Below are 19,718 nucleotides of genomic sequence, written 5' to 3' on the forward strand. Positions count from 1 at the left end.
AGTGGTGTTAAGTCTGTATAAAAATCACTGTCAGCCTGAGCTAGGTTTAAAGTAGTGTCTTAGGGCTTGTCTACACCACGGCACTTTTGCCAACACAATACTTCCAGCCCCGCGAGCGGCGTTAGCTTTGTCAGAAGGAAAGTGCTGCTGCCGACAAAGCCGCGTTCACACTGCCACTTGCGTCGGCAAAACTTTTGTCTTTCGCAGGGGTGGGGTGAGGGGGCTTTTTTTAAGTACCTGTGAAAGACAAAAGCTTTGTCAACAACTTCGCAGTGTAGACACAAGCCCTTAGAGGTGAGAGGACACCCAGTCTTGGACTATTTCTACACGGCCCAGTAATTCAGACTGTGGAGGTGTGAACTGCAGTACACACGAAAGTGCTGTGCTGAAACTGCCCAGTATGGACACTGCTGACATAGACTGTTTGAAGAAAGCTACATTCACATGAACTTAGGTACCTTTTAGTTCACACCTGCAGTATCCACAGGGTGGGAGTCGGGTTTACAGTGCAGCACTTTGGTACGTGCTGCAATTCACACCCCTGTAGTCCAAACTACAGGGCTGTGTAGCCAAGCCCTTGGTTTTCCTGCAGGAAGAATTTGTGTGTCTGTACAAGAATGATAGTGAAAGCACTGATTAAATTAATATATGTATTAAATTAGACTAATTGAAAAAAGCATGTACTGATAAATGTATACCTGAATTTTAAGTAACATCTAGCCAAAGAGTCAGAAGCCCTTTTGTAAAATGGCTCCATTGAAAGTACTTTGTATTTTTAAGCAGTCTTTCTCTCATTTTACCCCACATTGTTATGAAGCTTTGTACTGAAGTTTGGAGCGTTGTCCATGTCACACTGTCTGAAATGGTTCATGACCGTGAGTGCCAACCTCAGGACAGAGTATAAAAAAGCAGGGGTGAGACCCCCAAACTGGTGGTATGTTCTATAACTAGATTTCACCAACCCAGTAACAAATGTAAACTCTTAAAGCACTATAACAGTCTTACCACAGAGTCCCAGACAATCCCCTTGGACACTCCAGTCTATCTTGCCACCCAGGAAAACTAGTTGGTAGCCGTACATCAAAGTTCACAAAAGATTCAGGTTGCTTCCAGTCCCACGAGACCAGGTCAATTTGTACCTCAGATCTCATACCAAAGACATCACTTGTAGCCAGTCCTATGGTAAACTAAGTATTTATTAATGAAGAAAAGAAATGAAAGAGTTATTACGATGTTAAAGCAAGCAAATGTAAATCCATAAATAAGTTACTGTCTATAGTTTTAACAGGTGACAGAGCTGTAGTAATCTGTCAGCTCTGAATGGCTTTTAGGGGTACCCCAGGTTGACCTTGGGGATCTCTATTTCTGTTTCATAGCTCCGGCCCTGTCAGAATCCAGACAGCAAAAGAGATGAAAAATGTTCTTGTTGGGTTTCTTGATTTCCTTCTTCCAGCATTCACGCTGATGGGACGAGCCCTTTTGCACGTAGCCTCTCCATGGGTGTACAGGGGCAATTAGCAAAGTCTTTGTATTGTGATGTCCCACCATGGCCCATTTAGTTTTGATAGTCCTTCCTAATGGGGACTAGGTAATACATTTTCATAGGGATTTAGCATTTTGCACCCGGTACAGTTTTTGCTTGTTTGGTGAGTTACATAGTTCAGAACAAACATTTTACAGCTATAGCCCAAACACTTCAGCATTACCTTATAGCACGGGATACAGACATTATAAGTAGGATTAATACATGTAGCACCTTACAAGCATTTCACAAAGGTCTAAATACTAAACCCATTGTTATAAGTTCAATACCCATCTGAACCATACTAACACGCAGGTGAGCTGGACTGGTTTCCAGCAACGAATTTGTCAATGCTTGGCTGAGGCCTTAAAGCCTTGGCAAAATCTGGCAGTGGGTATGCCAGCATCACTGTATGGCTTGGAGAAGGAGTCCAGAAAAGGTAGCAGCCACTATCCCACAACAGATTCATTTCTTATCTTTGCTGTATGTATGATTATTTTTCCCATGTGCTGATGATAACATTATGTGAATCAGGCAGTGTGAATATGCATCACCTTTACACACACTCTCGGCTCTGTTGGTACAGAGCTCCTGGGCAAACTTTGTTAGCTTCTCAGCTAATGCTGACACAAAGGAAAGCATCTAAATTCTTTTACAGTCCATGAGCTACAGAATTACGGTGGGGGAATCCCATCTGTGCTCTTTGCACCGTTCCTGAACAACATTCATGATCAGTTTTATTCAAAATCATTTCACTCCCCGCTAGACTCCTCTAGATAAAAGGGTTATGTGTACACAAGGATTTTTCAGACACAGAATTCCCAGGGGGTGCTCCTCTGCTAGGGGTAGCACTTGTGCAGGCTGTAGCATAGAAAAAGCTGTTTTTATCACTGTGTGGTCCAGCGCTGACCAGACTATTAATACTATATGACGTGCAAGCCTTTATCTATGTTGTAGGGTTAATGTTCTACATTAGACCAAGCTATTGCAAGTGTACTTTACCATGTCTGGTGACTTGCAAAGAAAAAGGTCATTACAGAGTTTGTTATATCTAGAAACATATTTACTGATGTCTCATCACATCAGTTTGGCACTTAGAACCTGTACCCTTTATCTGCATGTTCTGGCTTAAACTTGTTCCTGATATACAGCTCGTCCAATCATTATGTTTATCTTAAAATGTTACAGTTTTACCAACTTGCTAATCATTAAGATCATTTAAAAGACCAAGTCATGCTTATTAGCTAAATGGCTGTTGCACTTTAGTTAACATGCAAAGGATGTTCCCATGCTGCAGTTAGCTAATAACACATTATAATTAATAATCCCTGGAAAAGCATCTTGTCAGCAAGAGCTTTGATGGTGTTTTCCTAATGCACTGAGATTATTGCCATTAGTACTTCTCTGTTCTGTCAGATAAATGGCTGACAACATCCACTTTCCAACTCTCTAAGCATAATTTTAAAATTAGCTTGATTTCCCTAATCCAACAAGCTCAGGACATTTGGACTCATTAACTTTTTTTTTGCATAAATCTATTTCTGCCCCACTTCATGCTGTTTTCCACGATTTCCTTCCAACTGGGTACCCTCTTTCCACTGAATCAAACAACTGACGAGAAAGAGACTGAGTCAACAGGCCTGCTATTATTCAGGGCGCAGTCAGTCCTTCGAGGTGCTATGCACTTTCTGAGGTGTTCCTCTCCCGCTGAAGTCATGTACAAGTGGGAGCTCCTTTGCGAAAGTTCTCATGAATTTGGCAGAGATCAAGGCCCTGATTCAGCAAAACAGTTAGTCATGTGCTTAACTTTATACAAAATCCATTAAAGTTAAGCATGTGCCTAAGTCCGAGGTTTTCAAACAGTGGCGTGCGCACTCCCAGGAGGCATGGAGGAACCTTCGGGGAGGCGAGTGGTGATGCCAGGCGGCTTGGGCTAGCCCCGCACACTGGGGCTTGAGGAGGGAGTGCTACCTCCACCCCCCGACTCATGTCAGCGGGCCACCCAGCCTATGGGTCAGTGTCAGTCCCTCCATGCCCAGTGCTGGCTCCGCCTCCATGCCCATTGACTTCTCCCACCCAGAAAACCTTAGGGGGAGGGGCAAGTATTGGGGGTGCACAACCAAAAATTGTAACTAAAGGAGAGGGCTCGGCTCAAAAAGTTTGAAAACCGCTGCTCTAGACACAGGGGCGGCTCTAGACATTTCGCTGCCCCAAGCACGGCGGCATGCCGCGGGGGGCGCTCTGCCGGTTGCCGCGGCGCCGGTGGACCTCCCGCAGGCGTGCCTGCGGAGGGTCAACTGGTCCCGCGGCTTCCCGGCGACCAGCAGAGCGCCCCCCACGGCATGCCGCCCCAAGCACGCGCTTGGCTCGCTGGGGCCTGGGGCCGCCCCTGTCTAGACAGATGGATGCCTAGTAAATTAAAGCTTCTTTTAGAAATCAGCAACGGCCCATTTAAAACATTAAAACTGATTTGCTTAGTAGCCACAATAGAGCAAAGAAGTTGTTTTAAGTGAAAAAAAGTTCTTGCAATGCAAAATGAATGCCAGCAAATATCAGTTCACAGATGTTAACTGAAGAGAACAGGTTTGCAGACAACAACAAGAGGTGCCACTTGGATTTTTCACAATGGTACTCACTATTAGCCTATTGTTTAGAGTCATTTATGTACGTTGCACTGAATGTAGTTCCTCTCGCAATTAAGAAGGCATGCTCTTAATTAGGTGTTGGGGGGAATATTAAGCGGCTTCCGTTGGCTTACTAATAGCATTATAGCAACTGAATTGGGGATTTCAAAAATAACTAGCAGACCTTGTTCTGCTTTGGGTTCCATCTGTCTAGCTGTATGGAAGTATTTGTGACATCATAGCAGTCAGCACCTCTGAAAGTGTGTGTGTGTGTGTGTGTGTACTTATGGTATTCATTGCAAAGGAGATAATGCAGAAGCTTGTTTTGTGCTTCCCCCCAATATACGGAGAAATATCAGCTCCTATCATAGCCATCTGCAGTACATACTTGCATTGAAACACAGAAATCTGCTTGTTACCTTTAGAGGACATGAGCGCCAACTTCATGGTCTGATGTCAGACTAGTTCATTGCCACTTTTGCCTCAGTACGTACTTGTATACTAATCCACCACATCAGAAGAACATGTGATTCAAAATATAGAGGGTGACGAAGCTCATAGGTTGGCATTTTGCTGTCAATCAACTCAGCTAAACAGAGCCTGCAAAATGTTGGAGGCGTCAACACTCTCTAGCCCATTTATCCCAACTAGCTTGTTTGGAATGAAATCTGTAACCCCAGGTCTCTAGTTCTGAACTTATCCCCATGACACCTGTCAAGATATGTGTATGAAACATTGTGATTTGGAGACACTCCCTCACAATGGACCGTGATGCGAGTGCGGGAATTTGGAGATGTGCCTTGGAAGCAGGGGTTGGGAACACCGCATGGCTGTGTGCAGCTGACGACCAGAGATGCTCCCCAGTTTGTTTTAATTAAATTTTATTCCTTTCTCATTCACTGGTTGGTTATTTAATGAACCCCAAACTCGTTACATGGTGTAAAAAGTGGGATCTCTGAAAATAAATTCTACAGAAGACCCACAAGGGTTATTTAGGAATTGAGAAGTGCAAACACAAACACAAGAGGAGTTGTATTGCCATGGATCATTCACAACATCATTAATGTGGTGGGAAACTGCTTTTCCTGCTTGATCCAAGCCATGCCAACAAGCAGAGCCACTGAGACCTCATCCAGTTCCACAAAAGGTCGGCACTAATTTATCTGGCAATCAAAGGATTATTTAATAGTCTCAGATTATTATTCTCTGTATCCAGAAATTTGCACACTGCACAGTACTAATAGTAAGTCAGTGATAGCTGGCATGAAGGGAATCTTCTCCAGACCACATGAAGACTTTAGAGATAATGGGCCACAATTTTCCAGTGCAAATTTTAGGTAATTTGCCATAGACTGGGATTTTCATCACAAAATATCAAGTCCAAATTACCCCCAATAATATGGATTTGTGGAAAAGTCTATATGGACGCAAAAGAACCTTATGAAAAAAGACTTTAACCATGGAGATGATTTGTATAAAGCTTTATTGGTTTACCAAAATACACCTCTAGAGAATGGCTTTTCTGCTGCTCAGCTGTTAATGGGAAGAAGGAGCAGATCCAATTTACCAATTAATGCTAACCTTCTGAAATTTCGTAACAATGAAACCATACAGAAGAAGAAAGAAATTCGGAAGTGGAAGCAGAAATATTATTTTGACAAAAGGGCCCATGATCTCCCATCTCTTAACCCAGGTGATAGAATGTGCCTGAGGACTCAACTCTCTAATACTTGGGCCAAAGGGGTACCATTAGAGAACAGCTGAATCCAAGGTCTTATGTAGTCCAGACAGACCAGGGGGACACATTGCGATGTAATCGAAGGGATCGACGAGTAATCCCAGAAAGCTCCAACACATTGACAGCTGAGGTGGACTCTGGCATTTCCCAGCTGACTGATCCTTCATCATCGAGGCACAAAGGAGAAATTGTCAAGGAACAAGAAAACAACTCAGGCTCTAATGAAATAAGAGCGGGAGATTAAGGCTATGTCTACACTATGGACCTCATCGCGGCACAGCTGTACTGTGATAGCTATGCCACACACTGTAAAGTCTCCCGTGTAGCCGCTCTTTGCCGGCGGAAGAGAGCTCTCTTGCCAGCATAATTAAACCACCCCCAACGAGCGGTGTTAGCTATGTCGGCAGGAGAACCTCTCCTGCCAACGTAGTGCTGCCCACACCAGCACTTTTGTTGGTGAAACTTATGTTGCCAGGGAGGTGTTTTTTTCACACCCCGTCCAACAAAAAATTTACTGACAAAAGTGCTAGTGTAGGCAAAACCTAAAAGTCCTGAAAGACTCACAGAGACTTGCTAGCCTGCCTGGAGAAGGGGTTACAAGAAAGTGAGTGGTAAAGACTAACTCCACAGTGAGGTGCTGGTAAGTAGTTGAGACATTGGGTTTATAGAAATGTACTAGATGGGTTGAGAATTGAATATGTGTTATTAGATAGTTGTTAACTGTTTAGAGAGAGAGAGAGAGAGAGATAATCCTTTTTTCTTTAAATGGGAAGATGTAAATGTTTATGAACTATTGTGATTTGGAGATACTCCCTCATAAGGGACTGTGTTATGAGTGTGGGAATTTGGAGATGTGGCCGGAAAGGGGGGTAAGGGTTGGGAACACCCCAGGGCTGTTCACCAGAGACACTCTCCAGTTTGTTTTATTAAAGTTTTATTCGTTTCTCATTCACTGGTTTGTTATATAATAAACCCCAAGATTGTTACAACACCATTAGCCAATCTGTGCCTGTTACAAATACATAGCATCATAAATAGGCTCTGTTAATGCCACATTTAACTTTAGATGTTTTCCTTTCAAACTCACCAGCACCATCTGCAGATCAAAGTAGTAAAGTGCAGCAGAAACCATTGAACAGAGGCTTCTCACAGGAACAACCTCAGATGACAGATGTTTTTGGAGAACCTGAAACCACATTTTACTTGATTTTATTCATTTAACCTGTCTCATATTTGTGTGAGGTTCAATGGATTTATCTTGGAGGGGAACATATTAAGATTGCGTGAGGGGAATGGAGGTTGTTTCAAAGGAATCACTGTGATACAGTCAAAGCACCGTGGTGAAACGTCACAACATAAAGCTCTCACTTTCCATCCCCACAAGACCATGTCTGCACCACTTTAACTACCAGCCCCTTAGTGTGGGTACAGTTATACCTGTTAAATGTGCTTATCACAACTATAAATGTTATATAGGTTATTCCCATCTACTTGTACTGGCATAACTGCATCCATCCCAGAGGTTGTACCATTATAATCACTTCAGAAAAAAACCCCACACCCCTAACTGTAAGTTATACTGTACAAAATCTGAGTGTAGCTCAGGCCTTATCTGCCTAGAATGGACAGTTACCTCCGTAAAAATGTTCCCTAGTGTCACAAAGGTAGTACGGCACAGAGCTGGGATTTACGCCCAGATTTCCTGATTCCTAGTGCTGATTTTTAATATCAACAACTGAGGTTGACCTAGCTACATCCCTCAAAAATTCACACCCCTGAGAGATGTAGTTAAGCCGACCTAAGTCCCGCTATAGATATTGCTACGTCGACGAAAGAATTCTGTCGACCTACCTACTGTGTCTTGAGGGAGTAGATTTACTACAGCAACAGAAACAGCTCTTCCGTCGCTGTAGCAAACACCTACCTGCAGCACCATTGTGGCATAGCTGCAGTGCTACAGCTGCACTGCTGTAGCACTTGTAATGTAGACATACCCTTAAATGGCGATAGGACAATTGGGCCCTGATCTCTGACTGGTGCCTCTACTTAAATCCAAATAAAAAATAATAGTAAACTGGATTCAATGTCATGCTCCACCACAGGCTGGGTGAGCTTGGATAAGTCACTTACTGTCTCTGTGCGTCAGTCCCCCACCTATAAAATGAGGATAACAGCACTATTCCACCTCACAGGGGTGTTTGTGAGGTTTTTGGCTACAGCAACAAGAAGGGGCCATGAAGTGTCTAGACAGATAGATGTCTATTACCCATACCAGTGCTGCTCAGCTTTTTGTGGCAACTTTTACCAGTAGAGTGATAATTGCCTGTTCATGATGCCAACTGTGGATTAGCCATCTTTGAATCAGTTACCAACAGATCTACAGCAGTCCAAGGTTCCAGTTTTCATAGGGCAATAGCAACTTGTTTCTGGAGTGTTATTGCCTCTTTCATTCAGGTGTACTGGAGTCCAAGGATTGGGGTAAGCTTCTCACACAGCTAAAGGAATGTTGCTTTCCTCGTATGAGAGTCTGGGGCCCACTGCTGGTCATTGCATATTTCCATCATAATGGATTCCCACCACTCTATGCTTGTAGTCCTGATCCAGCTCTGATCTCCACAGGGGAAAAACACATCAACTAAATCCATGTCTCTGTGTCCGCAAGGTGCTGGCCTTTACTCCTTCTGCTTGTAATAGCAAGCTGCCACTATCTTCTGTGGGCAAAAAGCCACCCTTGAAACACGTGACATCACCCCCTGGCAGCAGCTTTGGCAGTTGCATGCCAGAGAAACATGGTCTCCATAAAACACAGCATCTGTCAGTTCCAGTTGTTAGACTGAATGGGACCCATACCTGACAGCACAAGGATGTAAAAGCACATGAAACATGAGAAACAACCAGAAATCTTTGTCTCTCTCATTATTAGATACTGCGTCAGTGTGAACATGGGGCATGACAGCCAGGATGTGGAACTCAAATGCTGTGGTCACACTCTGTCGAATAAGGACTTATCTACATGGGGAAATGTAGAAGCATAACTATAGCAGTATAATTCAGCATAGTTATTCTGGTAAATTCCCCATATAGATAAGCCCTTAGGCTAAAGCAAGATGGCTAAGACCTGGTCTACACTTAAAATTTAGAGTGACCTAGCTACGTTGTTCAGTGGCTGTGAAAAAGTCACACCACCACACCATAGATAAGCTGACAGATGCGGCTTAGGGTGACCAGATGACAAAGATGAAATATCGGGACGCGGGAGTGGAGTAAAAAAAAAAAAAAAAGCCTGCGACGGGGGGAAAAAAAAAGCCGCCAAGCACCCCCCCACCGCCAGAAGCTGGACAGGAGCAGTTAGCAGGGTGAGTGCGGGGGGCAGCTGATCAGTGCAAGCCTGGGAGGGAGGAGGAATGCGGCGTGCTTGGGGAAGAGGCTGGGCCAGGGCAGGGATTTGGGGAGGGATACATCGGTCAGAACGCGGGACAAACAAGCAAATATCGGGACAGGCCCGATAAAATCGGGACATCTGGTCACCCTAATGCAGCTACCTCAATGGAAGAATTCTTCTGTTGATTGCTCCGCCACTCAGGGAGGTAGATTACTTACCCTTCAGTTGCTGTAGGAAGTGTCTATGCTATGGTGCCACAGATGCATAGCTGCAGCTCTGCCGCTGCAGCACCCGTAGTGTAGATACAGGCTAATTCATGAGTCTTCCAATCTCTGCATACAGAAGCAACACTTCCCCCACACAACTCTGTCATCTTCAAACACCACCTTCAGCCCCACATTGTCCTCAAAGGGGCAGCTCCTGTTAGCCAGAATACAAACACTGAAAATAGAATAACAAAACAAATATTAACACAAGACCCAAATTCATCTCTAAATATGTTTTGCAATATAAATTCATTTTAATAATTATTCCTGTGTTCTCAAGCTAACAAATGTATTTTTCCTCCTAGACATGTCAGCAGGTTGGAGTGACTGGTGTGGGAGGCATGCTGTTATCCTCTATGAGGAGTAGCCTGAAGTGGGGATATAATAAGTTTGAATACAATTATTTGTGGAACTAGCCATCACCTATAGCCACCAACTAAAATCTCTCCAGCACATCATCAAGGATCTACAACCTATCCTGAAGGACGATCCCTCACTCTCACAGACCTCGGGAGACAGGCCAGTCCTCGCTTACAGACCGCTCCCCACAACCTGAAGCAAATACCAGCAACTGCACACCACACAAGAAAAACACTAACCCAGGAACCAATCCCTGCAACAAAGCCCGTTGCCAACTCTGTCCACGTATCTATTCAACGGACACCATCATAGGACCTAATCACATCAGACTAACACCATCAGGGGCTCGCTCACCTGCACATCTACCAATGTGCTATATGCCATCATGTGCCAGCAATGCCCCTCTGCCATGTACATTGGCCAAACCGGACAGTCTCTATGCAAAAGAATAAATGGACACAAATCAGAAATCAAGAATTGTAACATTCAAAAACCAGTAGGAGAACACTTCAGTCTCCCTGGACACTCAATAACAGACTTAAAAGTGGCCATTCTTCAACCAAAAAAACTTAAAAAGTAGAATTCAGTGAAAAACTGCAGAACTGGAATTAATTTGCAGACTTGACACCATCCCTCTGTTGATACTCACCCTTTCTTGTCAACCGTTGGGAAAGGGCCACGTCCACCCTAACTGAATTGGCCTCGTTAGCACTGCCCCCCAACTTGGTAAGGCAACTCCCATTTTTTCATATGATGTATATTTATACCCGCCTACTGTATTTTCCATTCCATGCATCTGATGAAGTGGGTTATAGCCCATGAAAGCTTATGCCCAAATAAATTTGTTAGCCTCTAAAGTGCCACAAGGACTCCTTGTTGTTTTTATTTGTGAACCAGCATTAGAATGTTAGGTAGCAGGATTCCTGGGTTCTGTTCCTGCTTCTGTTAGCAGAGTACAACCTAGTAGTTAGAAAGAGCATAGCAAATATAATGATGCCCCTTCTTCACTCAGCTATGGGAACTGAACCTGGGATCTCAAAGCATAAACCTTTACTAGAGCACAATAATAATGCATATTAGGATGGTGGTAGTAGCCGACTCATAAGCCTCTGTATGCATCTAACCACTAGAAAGAGACAAAGATCCACATAGCACAAGTTAGACAAGCATACTTTGGCCCATTTATCTGAAAGGCAGTGTGGTAAAGTCAGCCTGGTCAGCTCTGGCCTACCGTCTCTCTCTGTTGAGTGAGCGATAGCTGCTTCTGAGCTAGTGCTCTGCGCATTTGGCTACTAAACTCCGAAATGAGGCAAGGGTAGAATGCGAGGTGAGAGGCTCACTCCAGGCCTGGTGTTTCATAGGTGGTGGGGGGGACCATGCCAATTATGCCTAGGGTTGCCAACAGTCCCTTATTACAAGGAATGTCCCTTATCTTCTCATCTCTGTACAAGATCAGGAATTGCTGAGTGCTGCAAAAAGGAGCAAGAAATACTCCTGATGAATGTAGGTGAGTACTGCTTATTATTAATACTAATAATACTAATAGGTTTGAGGACGTCTTGTTGTTTTTACTAATACTAATGATATCATCAGGAAGAGGAGTGGTGCAGGGCCCCTTTACACGCGTTGAAGTTGCCTCGGTAGTAATGGCCGCCAGCGTCACGTGACAAGCTGCTGGGGGGGGTGGAGGAGGTATTGTGACCCAAGCCGCTTTCCATAGTAGGCGAGACGGGGATCATCCCTACATGCCTGTGGGCAAACCTGTTTCTGGTTGGAGAGACGCCCCAAGCGGAAGTGCCGTTGCTTTAAGGCATGTGGAGGAGAGGCGGATCGAGGAGGGGGCAAGTGAACTTTCCGTACCACGTGGTCAGACTCCAACCAATGCTGAGCGGCGGTGAATCGTCACGGTAGGGGCGGGGCGCGGCGCGCGGGTGAGCCGGAAGTTTGTGCGCTCCGGGGTCACATGGAAGGGGCGGAGGCACACAGAGCCCCGCCTAACCTGACCTCCTGGCAGCCAATGAGAGCTGCGCCCGCGGGTACAAAGCGGAAGGGGGTGGGCGGGGGAGTAGAGGAGTGCGCGTGAGGTTCTGCCGCTCTGTCCTGTCTCCCTTCCTCCCCCGGCTGCCGTAGCGCTAGAGGCCGGGCGCGTGTGCGCAGCGAGCGACGCTCCGTTTCCAATCGGCGGGTAAGGGCCGGGTTGGGCCGGGCGCGCGCCGCTCCCGGCCGCGGGAGTTGCCGGCGCGGGGTCGGGCCGCCCCCCTCTGAGCCGGGAGCCCCGTGGGCGGTTGGGGGCCGGCGTGGGGTTCTCGCCCCCCCCCGCCCCGCGCGCTCCGTGTGGGGCCAGGGCGGCTCTGTCCCCGCGCTCCGGCCGGGCGCTGCAGCGGCGTCACCACAAGCACGTGGGCAGGGCCGGGTGCCCTGGCGGCCTCCCTGGCGCCGCTGGCCGGCCCGGGGCAGCCAGCCGCCCGCCAGCCTGGGCGCAGCTCGGCTCCCCGCGCCGCTCAGCGCGGGGGCAGGACACGTGCACTGCAGCTCAACCCCCGCGGCTGGCCCGGGCTCAGGGGCTGCTTAATTGCTGTGTAACTGCTCGGGTTGCGGCCCCAGCTCTGGGACACCCCCCCCCCCCCTCCTCCGCCACGTGTCTCTGAGCTGTCTGGTTGCTGGTAAAAGCTGCGTCTTCTCCTTATTCTCTAGTGGTACCCACTGACGGACCCAGCGCACCATGGCCGATGAGATCGACTTCACCACTGGAGATGCGGGTGCTTCCTCCACCTACCCCATGCAATGCTCCGCGCTGCGCAAGAACGGCTTCGTCGTGCTCAAGGGACGTCCTTGCAAAATTGTTGAAATGTCAACCTCTAAGACTGGCAAGCACGGTCATGCCAAGGTAAACAAGACTGGCACACTCATACCTTTTGCTTTTGGCCTTGAATATCTCCTCCCTCACTTACTTATGTTTTATATAAGTGTGTGTGTATTAAAAAAATAATTATATACACACACTGCACAAATCACCTGTCAAATCCTTAGATACGGAATTATGTACATAATACCAGTGTGCCCATGCCCCAGAGCAAGTTTTCTGTACTATTCAATCCCAATTCTACAGCAAGTGATAAACAGTGGGGGTAATATTCAAGACAAGAGCTCACCTATGCCTTTTGCTTGAGGAATCTTGAAACTTGCATGGGGCTGAACTAGAATTTATGGATTTGATGGAAGTGCTCTGAGAAGGTAGAGGGATTACAGACTAGCCTTTGCCTAAAGGAGGATTTGGAAGGTGTTGAGTAATGCATGTTAACAGCCTATTGTAGATAACTGGAGGTGCCTCTGACATATTAAAGGACTCAGTATAACCCATTTAATAGACTTTCCAAATCCTAATTTAGACAAGAATCTCGAATTAAGGTACAGTACTGTGTGGAAGAGTTATGCCCCCCCATCACACACACATTCACTCACTTTCTGAGACTATCTAAATGGCTTGGCTAAGTAGACATACTTTGCAATAGTTCTTGGTATGGCTTCACTTAGATTCTTGTGTCTCTAGCTAACTAGCAATTAGTGTGTGTGTGTGTGTGTTTTTTTTTTTTTTTGAAGGCTGGTGTAGACACTCCCTTGCCACTGTTCTAGGTGACACATACTTGGCTTCTACCACATGCTAATTGAGTACTTAAGTCTTCATTACACTTGCTGCCTTGAATTAGAAGCCTATGGTATGTCTGTCATCTAAACAATAGAGGCTAACAGCAATTAACTAAAGATACAAAAAAAAAATCTGAGACCCACACCCACCCCTGGGAGCAGTAAGGAGATATGTGGGTTTATTTGGGGGGGGACACACACACACACACTCTCATGACTTTAAAAAGTTCTGATCATACCCTCAGGCTTGGTCTACATCTCCATAGGTTGACTAGACACATCAGTCAAGGCTGTGTGTTGATTACCTATATCAATGGAAAATGTTTTCTGTTGATGCAGGGAGCATATGTGCTATGGTGCTACAGCAGTGCTGTGGTAGCTATGCAGCTGTAGAGGCCATAGTGTAGACATACCTTTGGTTAGTATCTTTTTGGTTAGTATCTTTCTCTAGAAACTGTTCTTAAAGCTAGTTTTTAATGTCTTCAGTGCCTACCAGTAGCTAAGATGCCCTGAAATAATTACGAAAATAAAGATAAGGGCAGGTAACCACCTTGTTCGTTGGGGTCTCTTAGTTTAAGTGACCTGGAAACAGCCCAGATTCTGATGTTTAAAAGGGTGGACAGAGAGACCTTAGTTGGAGTTAACAGTTGATAGCCTGGTTATACCAGAGTTTAGTCTACATTCCATTGTGATAATACTAGTTCAGTTCAGTCTGGCAGTCATGGGAGTCTTAGCATAGACATGTAACAGCACAAATAGATCTAAGGCCATAGCAAAAAGACTTGTGAATAGGTTAGTTTGGTGTTGGCAATACTGGGGAGTTCCTAGAAATGCCCCCAATACTGGGGGAGAAGGGCTTAAATCCCATTTCCCTCTCACCTCTCAGGCCTGGCCCAAGATAAGGTTTGTAAGTATATATCTATACCAGCACACACTTTTTACTGTGGGCTTGGGAAAAGAGACCTTTTGGCATTGCTATACTAGTTAGGAGTGAAATCTTTTTCACACTCCTAACCAACATAGCCTTAGTCTCAAATCTAGTGAGTTCACTGTAGAACTGGGATACCAAGGCTCTAATTTTCTTACAATCTTCCTTTGTGACACATGGTTCAGACAATCTTCATATGTGACCGGGGGTTGGGGGAAGGGTATAAGCAGAACTTTTTCTTTTTCAGGGTTACCCATAAACTCTTGGAATAAAATTCTTGTGCCTTCTGTTCAAGTGGAATTGGTTTTGTGTGTAAACTGAACCAGTAACTGAAACTGTTGCCTTGCACAACGGGCTGCCAGTGACTGATCCTAATTGGAGGAAAAACTAATTGCTTTTTACTACTGTTCTTTCAGGTTCATTTGGTTGGTATTGATATATTCACTGGCAAAAAATATGAAGATATCTGCCCATCTACTCATAACATGGATGTTCCAAATATCAAGAGGAATGACTATCAAGTGAGTCTGTTTACCAATGGTGCTATTAGACAGCTTCCTAACTGTTGCCATAATGACCAATTTAATTTACTTGTAGTAACTGAGCTCTACTCCTAAACTGCATGTCAATTTTTTTAGCTAGTTTAAACTAAAAAAGTTGCTTCTCCCACTTCAGACCCCATTTTCTTTCTCTTCTGAGGGTAGTTATTGCTCCCTTATTGAGCATACTAGCAGTGCACTCTAAAATTTTGGCCTGAAGTCTGGGATGTTACCTTCATTATGCTGTCAGGGAGTACAAGATAGTAATATGACTCTATAATGGGGAAAGGAGAATGGTTGTATACTGGAGGATAGGAAAGTATCTTTACTACAGGGGCTGGGAAAGACTATCTTGGGTAAGATTTCAGGACTTCCTAAGAGCAGCACATTTACTGTTGGCTGTATCTGATTCTGCCTATTGAATTTCTTTTGAATTGAAATTGACTTGAACCTTTTAGATGGCACTGCTCCAAAGTCATTCTGATCCTCCTGAACACTATTGAGGAGTGTAGATGCAGGGAACTGGTTCACAAATTTCTTTTGTTAACTTTTTTGAAGTGTTAGAAGAATGCTGACAAATTAACTAGACGTCAAATCTCTGCCACCTGCCAGTCTACTTTTCACTTCTCCATAACATAATTAACATCTTAGGATAGTCAAGATTCTAGCCTTGTCACTTCTATTAAGGCTTTTAGTCTGTGTGAAGCAACAGCTGTGATGAATTCAGAGTGCACTGAGTTAAGGACACTAGAAATTCAGTCAGCAACTTGGTGCAAATGAAGTCAAAAGGTGGATCACTCTGAAATAATGAATTATGGAGGATGGTAGCAAAATATGGTGGTGTTCATCTTATTATTTAGTTGATTTCTGTCCAGATGAAGTGACATTCTCAATTAGTATTAATTGGCCAACTCAAGGTCACATGGTTAGATTACTAATGCTAAACCTCCTAATCAAGGTGGACTGTTCTTTATTGCCCTGGTGTGCATCATGTATTCTGCAGCCTGTAGTGTACATGTTCTGGATAGTAACTGTTCTTCAGAGCTGTTGGTTCTACATGCCAAGTGCTAAATCACAATTTTATAGAGCTTGAGGTTCCCACTTTTATTTTTAGGACTACTGTCCTGGTTCTTTAGCTTCACTTAGAGGTCCCTCTAGTAAGTTACTGAGAAGTAAGGCCCTCTCTAGATATGAAAGTTCCTATATCCTATGTGATGCACTCTTATGGGAAATTCCAGCCTTTTGGTGTCCAAAGCTAGTTATTTTCTTAACTATTACCATTCAAAAATTAGAAATAGCTTAACTTTCATACAGAAAATGGCAGTCAAATTTTCTTCCTGACTCACCTTGTGTTTGCCTTGTAAAGCAGCACTTAAGAGCTAGAGTTAAAAACCACTGCAGTGGTTCATTCAGATGTGGTGATCTAGAGAGCCTCTCTAAATCATCAAGTTAGCTTATTTATTTTGTAGTTTTGTGCTACCATTCAGGACACTATTACCCCTGTGCTTAATAACTTGACCACTGAAAACAAATGTGCAACTTAGCTTAGCTTAGCAGAAGCTAATAGCTTTCAATCCCTTCTCTTGAAAGATCATTTAAAACTGTCAAATGTCATGATTTGCACTCTGATTAGGCAACAAAATTAACATGACTTAACGCAGAATGTCTCCAAACTACTGTGATATTAGAAGCAGCAAGTAACAGGATGGCCTAGTTTCAATATTTTGATACACTGAACTAATACAAACTAGCAAATCTTGCTATTTAGACAAATTAGCAGTATGAATTTTCTAAAAACCAACTTCTCCCTGTAGCTGATCTGTATTCAGGATGGCTACCTCTCTCTGCTGACAGAAAGCGGTGATGTTCGTGAGGATCTGAAGCTGCCAGAAGGTGAACTAGGCAAAGAAATAGAGGGGAAATACAATGCAGGTGAAGATGTACAGGTAAGAACAGAAAGCAATTAAGGTGCCACTAAAAGGCAAGTTTAAAGGGTGTCTAGACTTTCCATAAGAGTCTGATAAAGAATGGTCCTGGTCTTATGCTTCCAAATTCAGATTGTGAGAATACCAGTTTCCCACACTCAAACTCCTTCCTACCAAATTTAGGAGTATAGCTACTTTGAAATGAACCTCAATAGCCCAGCTCAGGCAATTAACAGTGGTCTTCCTTCTGTGGTTGATGGAAAGCTTGCTGGTTCTCACCTCAGCTGCATTTGCATGTGCCCAGACTTTGTTCCACAAACTAGAAATTACAAGCCAAGTTGAGGCCTGGTCTAAACTTCAGTTTTGCTGGCATAGTGGTGTGGGCTCAGAGCATCAGGGGGGATTACACCATTACTCAACAAAGCTGTAAAGGTAAAAGCTCTAACATAAATCCATCTTGTATGTGCAAAAGCATGCTCTTGCAAGTATAAACTGCATCTCCACTAGAAGGGTTTGTCAGTATAGATAGGTCTAGCTGTCTCTAACATCTGCTATGAGAGAAGAACCTAGAGCTGCCAGTCACTAACAGATGACCAAACAGCAGGGCAAAGAAAGGGATGCACATCAGAGAGAACGATCACAGATGGCATGACCAGGTGTAGAAAACTTTCTGTTTTAAAGATGGAGTAAATACACTTCCATGTTGTCTGTAGTTACTGCTACTTCCTCAATAAGAGGAGGTAGGATAGGAGTCCCTCCATTAGTTTTTGTTTTAAGTCTCTTGTGATTAAGTTATCCGTACATTTTTAATGTTTCTTTTGTCTCTAGGTGTCAGTCATGTGTGCAATGAGCGAAGAATATGCTGTAGCCATAAAGCCCTGCAAATAAATGGGATCTCCAGGCTCGAGCAATTGCTCAGGTCCAGACAAACCACAGATCTTAAATTTGGTTCTGATTGTCACCAAAGCTATGGCCTTCACAAGCAACCTCATTTCTTTTTGGATTGTTTCAAAATAGTGCTGGATTCTGGATTAGTGTTGCAGGCTGACTGGCAATTTTCATAATCACTGAGGTTTTAATTCCTTATGAATTGTGTAACTAACATGCCTGTAGGTTTCAGTTCATGGGTCCAAGAAACCTGATGGTTTCATTCATTAGCAGGTATATTTTATTTGTTTGGGCAAAACATGTTTTTCTGTGTAAACAGACAATGTACAGTATTCAGGGGATTTTAGATAAAATAGTAGATGGTATCTAGGATTATAAATTAACCTAGAACATAAATAGCATTTAGTTTTTTGCCATAAAATTTAGCTAGAACTGACATAATATAGAATTGTTTTAACTTAAACATAATATCTTTTTGTATTGGAATTCTCACTGAATTGTGGGTGCTGATCACATTTCTTAGACCACGAAACTCAAGTGATTAAAAAAATGCCAATTAGCTTGACAAAGTCCTGGTGGCCATGTGCAACTAACTGTATTACCTCTTGTTATAATCTCCCTTCGCCAACTTGTTGGCTTGCTTATTGTAACTTTATACAAATGTCAATCTGCCTTTGGTGTAGGGCAGGCAGTCAGAATGTTGGTTGGATGTTACATAGCCAGATTAAAGGTGCACAAATAGGTGGGATTAGATGTTAAAGTGACAGACTTTCACTTGAGGCCTTTGTCAGACTTAAAAAATAATAAAAATAGAAAAATGCAGTTCAGTTCTTATTGTATTATCTGAAACTATTAAAGGAGTGATTAACTCCACAGAAATCTCTTGCAGTGCTTCCAGTGTTAGGTGTAAATGTTCAGGTTCTAACTACTTTGATTTTGTAGCACAAGGAGTATAGGTTTTTGACCACTTTTTTTTAAATGAATTGTAGCATTGGAACTTAAATGCACATCTTTTTCTTGTATAAAGGAAATCTAACTTCAAATGCAAAACAGTTTGCATTTATAAAAGTAAAATATAGGCCCAGCAGACATCAATATAAAACATAATCATGGCTCAAATATAGGAGTAGTATTAAGTTACTACATGTAACTGTTCTAGAAATAAACATGGTAGAAGGTACATAGGGTTGCCATCAATTTAGCAATTGTTCCTGACTCATTTAAAAATGTGTATTTAGGCATGACTTCATTAACTTATTAATGGCAAACATGAAAGGCTCTGCAAAACTGGCAGAATTGTCACTAACTTAGCATCTTGTGCTTTCTGTATGGTGCTCTTACACACGAATTTCATTCTATTATAAATTCATTCTCAGACTAGTTCATGGCTTAAACATCAAGTCACATTTTCCTATAATAGGGCTTGGCAGAACTAGATTTTTTTATATTAAGCATTTTTATCAAACTCTAAATTTCAGTTGTAGGAAATTTGGGAGCAGGGTCAGATTCAAAGTTAATTATAAATCTCTAAAACACAAATGGCCAACATCATGTGTCAATCTACATTTAGATGTCCTTAAATCAAACTAAGTTCTCAAGCAGCATTTTTCTTTCTGTACATTTTGTTTATCACTGTAGATGTTTTAGTTGGTTTGTGAGCATGGTCAAATGGATATTTACTAACAGATTAAAAATCTGTCCTTCCAAGCCTACTTCTAATGAACGGCTTTATAAACTTGCCTTAATGAATGGCTATTGACTAATTTGGGACGATTTTAAATACTTGGAATGCTGCCCTTGCAAAACATACACTGTTCATAATCTTTCATTGGCTGCAGGAGCCATGACTTCATGCTACTATACACTATCTTAAAATAGCAGTAGGAACTCTCCAACCTACT

The 19,718-nt window shown here is 43.5% G+C and overlaps 1 protein-coding gene and 1 long non-coding RNA gene across 6 annotated transcripts; one reads left to right on the top strand and one right to left on the bottom strand.

Annotated features, from left to right (window-relative positions):
- Positions 1-5,612: 5,612 nt before the first annotated feature.
- On the bottom strand, positions 5,613-11,930 carry LOC120372701. 3 transcript variants are annotated; one of them, XR_005585124.1, is made up of 4 exons: positions 11,753-11,930; positions 9,485-9,707; positions 6,972-7,070; positions 5,613-6,045 (listed from the first exon to the last, which is right to left on the bottom strand). It is a non-coding gene; the product is annotated as an uncharacterized LOC120372701 (long non-coding RNA). The 3 variants fall into 3 exon arrangements; XR_005585122.1 differs by having other exon boundaries at positions 5,613-6,102; XR_005585123.1 differs by lacking the exons at positions 5,613-6,045; positions 6,972-7,070 and adding an exon at positions 7,078-8,734.
- On the top strand, positions 11,621-18,639 carry EIF5A2 (eukaryotic translation initiation factor 5A2). Of its 3 annotated transcripts, none has more exons than XM_039490040.1 (5): positions 11,621-11,823; positions 12,587-12,779; positions 14,882-14,986; positions 16,819-16,950; positions 17,758-18,639. In XM_039490040.1, the coding sequence occupies exons 2-5, from the start codon at positions 12,615-12,617 to the stop codon at positions 17,815-17,817; spliced, it is 462 nt and encodes a 153-aa protein (XP_039345974.1). In that variant the 5' UTR covers positions 11,621-11,823; positions 12,587-12,614; the 3' UTR covers positions 17,818-18,639. The 3 variants fall into 3 exon arrangements, with proteins under 3 accessions (XP_039345974.1, XP_039345972.1, XP_039345971.1); XM_039490038.1 differs by having other exon boundaries at positions 11,622-11,799; XM_039490037.1 differs by lacking the exon at positions 11,621-11,823 and adding an exon at positions 11,939-12,077.
- The last annotated feature ends 1,079 nt before the right edge of the window (positions 18,640-19,718 follow it).

The sequence above is a fragment of the Mauremys reevesii genome, linkage group 9 (genome assembly GCF_016161935.1).
Source record: "Mauremys reevesii isolate NIE-2019 linkage group 9, ASM1616193v1, whole genome shotgun sequence".
NCBI lineage: Eukaryota > Metazoa > Chordata > Testudines > Geoemydidae > Mauremys > Mauremys reevesii.

Excerpts from the sequence above, each read along its gene's own strand:
- EIF5A2 (XM_039490040.1), top strand. The coding sequence starts at position 12,615 with ATGGCCGATGAGATCGACTTCACCACTGGAGATGCGGGTGCTTCCTCC. Across the intron at positions 14,987-16,818 it reads TCAAGAGGAATGACTATCAA|CTGATCTGTATTCAGGATGG; the intron begins GTGAGTCTGTTT and ends TTCTCCCTGTAG. Across the intron at positions 16,951-17,757 it reads ATGCAGGTGAAGATGTACAG|GTGTCAGTCATGTGTGCAAT; the intron begins GTAAGAACAGAA and ends TTTTGTCTCTAG.